Source organism: Cornus florida, unplaced genomic scaffold (genome assembly GCF_030987335.1).
Source record: "Cornus florida cultivar Cherokee Brave unplaced genomic scaffold, ASM3098733v1 CherokeeBrave_3.0.0_Hap2_Chr11, whole genome shotgun sequence".
NCBI classification, from domain to species: domain Eukaryota; kingdom Viridiplantae; phylum Streptophyta; class Magnoliopsida; order Cornales; family Cornaceae; genus Cornus; species Cornus florida.
The window spans coordinates 44,023,476-44,031,290 of NW_026775581.1; the positions used below are offsets into that span (position 1 = coordinate 44,023,476).

Consider the following 7,815-nt stretch of genomic DNA (forward strand, 5'->3'; position numbering starts at 1 on the left):
GGAAGCCAAAAATAGAAATGCAGGAAAGGAACAATGGAGGCAAAAGAGGAATATAGGATCATCTTCAGAGGGACCTTCAGGAAAAAGGAACATGGGTGGTTCATCTCAATTTCAAGGGCAGCAGTCTGCACGATCCGCCCTTACCACTTCTATGCTAGCTGGGTCTGATAGGAGTGGAGTTGTTTGCTTTCAGTGTCAGCAGCCTGGACATTACAAGTCCAATTATCCCATGAGATCGTCTTCAGTTTCTTCAGCTCCGAGGACTTGTTATGGGTGTGGCCAGCAGGGCCATTTGATTCGAGACTATTCAAGTCAAGGAACAAGCACCACTAGTGGCAGAAGGTTACGACAGAGGCCATCACAGTTGGCTATAGTTCAGTCAGGTTCCAGACCATCACCACCACCACAGCCTGCCATATCTTTTCAGGGTTCACAACCAGCTAGGAGGGATACTCCTACTGTATCGGTACAGTAGTTTGGTGTTCAGATTGGTGGTTCTCAAGTACAGGCACCGCAGGGACGTGTCTTTGCACTTGCACTGACTGATGCATCTCCTGGACCGTCAGTTCTCTGAGGTATCTTTCCAGTGTTTAGTTATTGGGCCCGTATTTTGTTTGACTCTGGTGCATTTCATTCCTTCATTTCATTATCATTTGCACTTGCATCGGGGTTAGAGGTCAGTTTTATGGATCAAGCATTGTGTGTTGATACGCCAGTTGGGGTTTCAGTGTCTTTGAACAGAGTTGTGAGGGATTGTTTTATCGTGATAGCCGGGCGGACTTTTGTGTTTGACCTTATCCTCCTAGAGATGACTAGTTTTGATGTCATTCTCGGGATGGATTGGTTAGTTTCGTTTCATGCCACGATCGACTGTTTTAGAGGTAGAGTTACGGTTTGCACTCCTGAGAGAGACTGTTTCTTTTTCATGGGAGATCGAAGTGATTCCCAACCCTCATTATTGTATGGGATTCGTGGACGGAATCATGGTGATTAATTCTTGGCTAGTTTTTTAGTTGAAGAAGATGATGTCGTGGAAGAGGACTATTCTGCAGTTGTTCGTGATTTTTTGGATGTGTTTCCAGAGGATTTGACAGAGTTGCCTCCACACCGAGAAGTGGAGTTCACTATTGATTTGATGCCAGGTACCATGCTAATTTCTATGGCACCGTATCATATGACACCAATTGAATTGGAAGAATTAAAGAGGCAACTTGATGATCTGAGGATGAAAGGTTTCATCTGACCGAGTGTGTCACCGTGCGGTACACCAGTTTTGTTTAAGAAGAAGAAATATGGTTTTTTGAGGTTGTGCATTGATTACCGGAAGTTGAATCGTGCCACCATCAAGAATAAGTATCCTTTGCCAAGGATAGATGATTTGTTTGGTCAGTTGAGAGGAGCCAGTTGTTTTTCGAAGACTGACTTAACGTTAGGCTACTATAAGTTATGGGTTAGGGATGAGGATATCCCAAAGACAACATTTCGTACACGGTCCTTTTGGCTTGACTAATGCGCCGGCGGCATTCATGGACTTGATAAACCGCGTCTTTTATAATTACTTGGACTAGTTTGTGATAGTTTTCGTGGATGACATTCTCATGTATTCACGATCTCGGGAGGAGCACGAGGTCCATTTGAGTATTGTTTTATAGATTTTGCGGGAGCACCGATTGTATGCCAACTATGAGAAGTGTGAGTTTTGGCTACAAAAGGTGAAAATTTTGAGACATGTTATTTCAGAAGGTGGAGTGTCAGTGGATCCATCGAAGATTAAAACAGTTTTGAATTGGGAGCAACCCAAGAATGTATTTGAGATCCAGAGCTTTCTTGGCCTAGCAGGTTATTATCGGAGATTTGTGAAAGATTTTTCCCGATTGGCAGCGCCTATGACCCGTTTGACTCGGAAAGGGATCAAGTTTGTGTGAAATGAAGCCTATGAGTCATCCTTTCAGGAATTGAAGACAAGATTGACTACAGCTCCAGTGTTGGTGATACCTGAGCGTGGCTTGGGTTATGTGATTTATTGTGACGCTTCATGTGATGGTTTGGGATGTGTATTGATGCAAGATGGTAGAGTAGTGGCTTATGGGTCTTGACAGTTGAAGACTCATGAGTACAACTATCCTATTCATGATTTGGAATTGGCGGCAGTTGTGTTTGCTTTAAAGTGTTGGAGACACTACTTGTATGGTGAACGATTCGAGGTGTTCTCAAATCACAAAAGTCTCAAGTACCTTTTCTCCCAAAAGGACTTGAATAATAGACAAAGACGATGGGTTGAGTTCTTGGAGGACTACAATTTTGACTTGCAGTATCATCCGGGCAAGGTAAATGTGGTAGCTGATGCCTTAAGCCAGAAATCTCGTGGAACTTTGGCCGGTATGGCCATTCGGAAATGGAAGATGCATAAAAATCTGGCGGAGATGGGGTTACAGTGTTTTGATGATGATATTTGCAATGAGTCGACATTCTTGTTTAGTCTTGTGGCTCAGCCTACTCTTGTCGGACGAGTGATTGAGTCACAGAGATAGGACCCGAATTTGGATGTCATTCACGCTTTGATCTCCAGTGGTGAGACAGTGAATGATTAGACCTTGCATGCAGATAGAGGCTTACGGTTCAGAGATTTGTTAGTTGTTCCCACAGTCTGTCGTGAGGATGTTCTACGGGAGTTTCACACTTCCCGCTTTGCAGTTCATCCAGGTGGTACGAAAATGTATCACAATTTGAGACGTCAATATTGGTGGAATGGGATGAAGAAAGATGTTGCACAGTTTGTGGCTAAGTGCTTTACCTACCAACAGGTGAAGGCCGAGCATTAGAGACTAGCAGGATTGTTGCAACCATTGCCTGTAGCGCACTAGAAATGGGAGCAGATTGCTATAGATTTTGTGATAAGTCTTCTAAGGTCATGGAGAGGCAATGAAACAGTATGGGTCATCATTGACAGATTGACCAAGACGGCTCACTTTTTGCCTATTAAGGCAACAGATGATGAAGAGACACTTGGTGTGCTATATGTAAAAGAGATCGTAAGGTTGCATGGAATTCCAGTAACCATTGTTTCGGACAGGGATGCCAAGTTCACTTCGAAGTTCTGGGAAGGACTTCAAGCAGCATTTGGTTCAGCGCTACATCTTAGTACGGCGTTCCATCCACAGACCGATGGTCAATTGGAGCGTACCATCCAGGTCTTGGAAGATATGCTTCGGGCATGTGTACTTGACTTGGGTGGTAGCTGGGAAGATCATCTACCACTTATTGAGTTTGCCTACAACAACAGTTACCAGACGAGTATTGAGATGGCTCCATTTGAGGCGCTGTATGGCAGACCTTGTAGGTCTCCTATTTGTTGGACCGAGGTGGGTGAGATAGCCGCCTTAGGACCCGACATAGTACTCCAGACTACTGAAAAAATTAAGTTGATCAGACAGAGATTGCTCATAGCTCAAAGCCGACAGAAGAGCTACGCAGATAAGCGGAGACGACCGCTACCTTTTGAGGTAGGAGACCACATTTTTCTACGGGTTTCTCCACGGAAGGGTTTGATGAGGTTCGGGAAGAGTGGCAAGTTATCGCCACGATTCATTGGACCGTTTGAGATTTTGGACCACGTGGGAGAGGTGGCCTACAAACTTGCATTGCCACCACAAATGGACAGAGTCCATAATGTCTTTTATGTATTGATGCTAAGGAAGTATGAGCCGGATCCATCCCATAATTTGGATTGGGTTGATGTGGACATCGATGAGGATGTCTTTTATGAAGAGGGACTAGTGCAGATCTTTGACACACGGCAGAAGGTGTTAAGGGACAAGACGATACAATTGGTAAAAGTTCTTTGGAGACACCACGGAGTTGAAAAGGCTACTTGGGAGCTTGAGCAAGAAGTTCGCTCCAAGTATCTGATGTTGTTTTCTTTCCCAGGTATGGCTGGATTTCGGGGATGAAATCTTTTTAAGTTGGGGAGATTGTGATAATTCCAATTTTTAGCATTTTTCAGTTTTTCGGGCCTGACGGTTCCGTGTGGGACCCGCTACCGAGACTGTTGCGTACGGGTATTTTGATTGGGTCCATTTGCATCATTTTTATTCTTATTTGTTGTGTTTTAAGTGTTAAAATTAAATATGTCTTTATGTGTGCATGTGGTGGGAATTATAAAGGAAAGAAAAAGGAAAATAAAATTTGGTTGGTGGGACCCACCTTAGCTTTTTAGGAGACCATTGGGTCTCATTTCCTCCTCATTCCTGTAACTCTCTCTCTTACTTCCTCTTCTTGAATTTTCTTTTTTCTTTTGGCCATAAATCTTAAGATCTTGATTTTTCCTTCAATCCTTGGTCATTTTGGAAGCCGTTTGCGGCTATTCGAAGCTTACGACGAGAACTACGAGTTGATTGGAGCCAATCTCAATTTGATCATCATTTGAGGGATTTCTAAATTCTAGGGTTGAGGAAGAAATTTGGGGCTTTTCATTGCTTTTGAGGTAGGGGTCCCTAATCCACACAATCTTGCACCTTAGTGAGTTGATTTTACTTGGTTTATGTCCTAATATGTTAATTTGTGTTGATTATCTTTTAAAGTAACTAGAATTGTGTGGATGAAACATATGATTATGTGAAATAATTAAATTGATATGAAAAACATGCTTTACTTTAATTGATTGCCTTGAAAATAACATGATTGTTGTGCTAGAAAATCTATGACTATATGTGTTAATGAATTTAGGTGAAAAGTATGCTTAGATGTTAATTTACATGCCTATGATGTCTACTAACCTTCTAGATGTTGCTATGAAAGAGCATGTTAAATTGTGTAGTGTGAATTTCTTTTATGCTCATATTATTGGAGAAAAATGTGACATGCATTCCATGGCATTGGGCATTAATACTATGTAGTTTATATGCAAAGACCACATTGTTTTATTTTTATTTATTTATTTGCAATCCTTGGAATTTCAGTTATATTTGGTAGCCTACATATGTTGTAATATCGTTAATTATGCTTATCGATCATTTTATGATTTTCTTTTTTCTGATATTCTCTGATATTCATGACCATTTACGAATTTGTTTAGGCAGTTCAGTTTCCAAGAAAGATGAACAAGATGGTAATAACTGACTTGAACCCTGATGTGCTGAAACTACTTATGATTTTGGTTGCGAAATCATCAAATGAGGCTGCAGATCTGGCAAGGGCAATATCTGTGTAAGACTTTGCTTCTTTTTTTCCCTTTAAAATGAAATTCTGTGTCTCCTTGCAACTAGGCAACTAGTTGTTTATGTGGATACTTTGCTTATTCTCCTCACAATCTTTTGTTGTCAAAAGAAGTCCTTATTCTCTTTGCAATCTTTCTAATGCAGTTGCGAAGCTTTCATGAACATTGCTGCCTATGAGGATGTGTTAAGAGAAGTCAATTTCAGCAATGTAACGCTGCCAAAGCGCTATGAATTATTCCAATACATTAACGGTCTATTAAACAGATGTGCTAAGGCTGGAAATGTTACTGCCCAGTATATGTTAGCCAAGGTAACCAACTTTTCTTGGCTTCCAATTGGTTTCCGTTCTTCAATATTTGCTTGACCAACTATTATTAAAATTCTGAAACTGTTTTTCTCATCTTCATTACAGACAGTACTGGTGAGTGCTGCTCAGTTTTTCCTGATAGATATTCCTCACGATAATTCAGAATCTGTGGCTGCGGATCAGTACATTATAGATCGAGCAAGTGGCAGATTAGTTTCTGTCAATCATGCTAGGAGTACTTTCATAGCCCATTTTATAGTGGATCAGGCGTCTACCAGCGATACTTCAAATAGAAGCTTATGTCATAAACTTGTGAGGTTGTTCTTGTGCCAATGCAGCCCCCGTGACCTCATTGAAATGCGTCCGCATTTTGGTCAAATACTCCAAGTACTTCATTAGATCGAGAAGGGACGTAGATGGCTATCTCAAGTTCTTCAAGAATATTGGAGGGATGTGTACAATTGTCGACATTCTTCGATATTTTGAGAAACTTTCCAAGAAGATCATAAAATTGGAATATCCGCTCCAAGATTCGGAAGGGATTGCAGAAGAGTCGGAGAAGGAAGAGAGTGTATCTAATGCAAGGTATTTTGGCCTGGGAGGGAAATTTGATTCCTACACCGAAGAGTTCAATAAGCTTCACGCCTTGAAGGAGTTGGATGGGAATATTGGGGAATCGTCTCATCAGGTGAATGGGACACGGTCTTGCCCTCGATTTGAAGAGCTCAAGGCAGCATATCAGAGTGCAGCTGCAGATTTCAAAATATTTCAACTTGGTGCAGTTGTAGTTTTTGATCACTTATTTCCGGCGAGTTGATGTACATAAAGGCATGTGTCCTCTAAGCAGGATACAGAACCTCTTGAAAAGAATCTAGCTGGTGTGCAACTAGAGTTCTTTACTTGGTATTTAAGCTTTGAAGAACTATAACTTGTGTAATGTTATGTTTTTATTCTTTACTTGGTATTTGCGTAAATCTTTCTATACAGGTCAAACTCGAGAGTTCTCCATCATCAACTTCATTCGATGCCTAGTGCAATTGAATTGAATGAATGATGCATTTTATATAGGGTAAAGTGAGGAAAACAGCCCTATGCTCCGATTGTTTGGATGTTAAATATTTTTTAAAATTTTTTTAATTTTTATGTTATTTTTTCGTTTGGTTGTAGAAAAAATATATTTAAATCTAACAAAAATAATTTACTCGTTAATTTTTGACAAGTTATTTTACACACCATATTTGATAGATTCGACTTTAATCTTACATAGACCTTTTGCCAGAAAAATAAAAATAAATAAAAAAAATTTTTAATTGAAAAAAAAAAAAAAACACTTAATCATGTGCAATGCACATGATATTTTTAAGATATAAAATATCACTATTTTCCCTTCTAATAATGCACTAACGTCACTAACAAGTTACAACATTCTTGATACCTAGAATCCTTACAAATGCAAGAAAAATGTAGCCTTGCTTCTTTCGTTTCGTTTTATTTTTATTTATATTTATGACCAAAGCAATTTCGATTGCCCTTTTTAAAATGATTTAAAGTCTAACTATTAATGTAAATTGAGAATTGAAATTGCGTTTGAAGTATTTTTCAATTTAAAAGACTTGATAAGGAGTGAATAAGTCCATTTTGCTCTTGCTTTAAAAATTTTATTCAATTTTAGTGGTTTAAGCACAAAATCAATCAAATGAACACAATTGCTAAAAGAATTAAAGAGCAAGTAAAGGAGAAAGTAGAGAAAAATGAAGTGAGGGATTTTTTACTTGGAAAATCTCACCAAGTAAAAACCACAAAAACTAGTAGTTTGTGAGAAAAGAAAAGAAAAAAAACAAAAAAATAGATATAACAAGTTCCAATGTATTCGAAATTATTTTTCTATTTAACCTCTGTTATTTTTATTTTATTATTGTTATTATTATTTAATGATCTTAGATACAATCATTAATACTATCTCTCGGAAACACACAAGAATGAACAACACTCTGCTTAAAAGGTGAGTGTAATTAAGTTAAAAGAAATTGAATTAGAGAAATCTCAACTAATTCATCACTCAAAAAACTGCTTTCTCAATAATGTATATTGATTTAAGTTGTAGTTAAATTTTTATAGAGGGGTCCTTCATTTAGTTGAAAAGGTTTTTAGTACCCATAAAATGCTTATGTGGGTATATATACAAATAAATATTAGATGTGATAAAACTTTAAAATATTAGTAGTAGCAAGTAAGCTAATTTAGACAATTTTAGTGAACGATTATTTTCACCAAAAAAAAAAATATAAATAT

The 7,815-nt window shown here is 38.7% G+C and overlaps 1 protein-coding gene across 1 annotated transcript; it reads left to right on the top strand.

The window, feature by feature from the left end:
* The first annotated feature begins 4,257 nt into the window (after positions 1-4,257).
* LOC132286188 (uncharacterized) lies at positions 4,258-6,480 on the top strand. The gene is made up of 4 exons (XM_059788468.1): positions 4,258-4,483; positions 5,075-5,205; positions 5,361-5,526; positions 5,629-6,480. The coding sequence occupies exons 2-4, from the start codon at positions 5,096-5,098 to the stop codon at positions 5,920-5,922; spliced, it is 570 nt and encodes a 189-aa protein (XP_059644451.1). The 5' UTR covers positions 4,258-4,483; positions 5,075-5,095; the 3' UTR covers positions 5,923-6,480.
* The last annotated feature ends 1,335 nt before the right edge of the window (positions 6,481-7,815 follow it).

What these genes read in the sequence shown, in the direction of transcription:
- LOC132286188 (XM_059788468.1), top strand. Translation starts at nt 5,096, where the DNA reads ATGAACAAGATGGTAATAACTGACTTGAACCCTGATGTGCTGAAACTA. An exon ending in CTGGCAAGGGCAATATCTGT is followed by an intron (nt 5,206 to 5,360) that starts GTAAGACTTTGC and finishes TTTCTAATGCAG; the next exon opens with TTGCGAAGCTTTCATGAACA. An exon ending in CCCAGTATATGTTAGCCAAG is followed by an intron (nt 5,527 to 5,628) that starts GTAACCAACTTT and finishes TCTTCATTACAG; the next exon opens with ACAGTACTGGTGAGTGCTGC.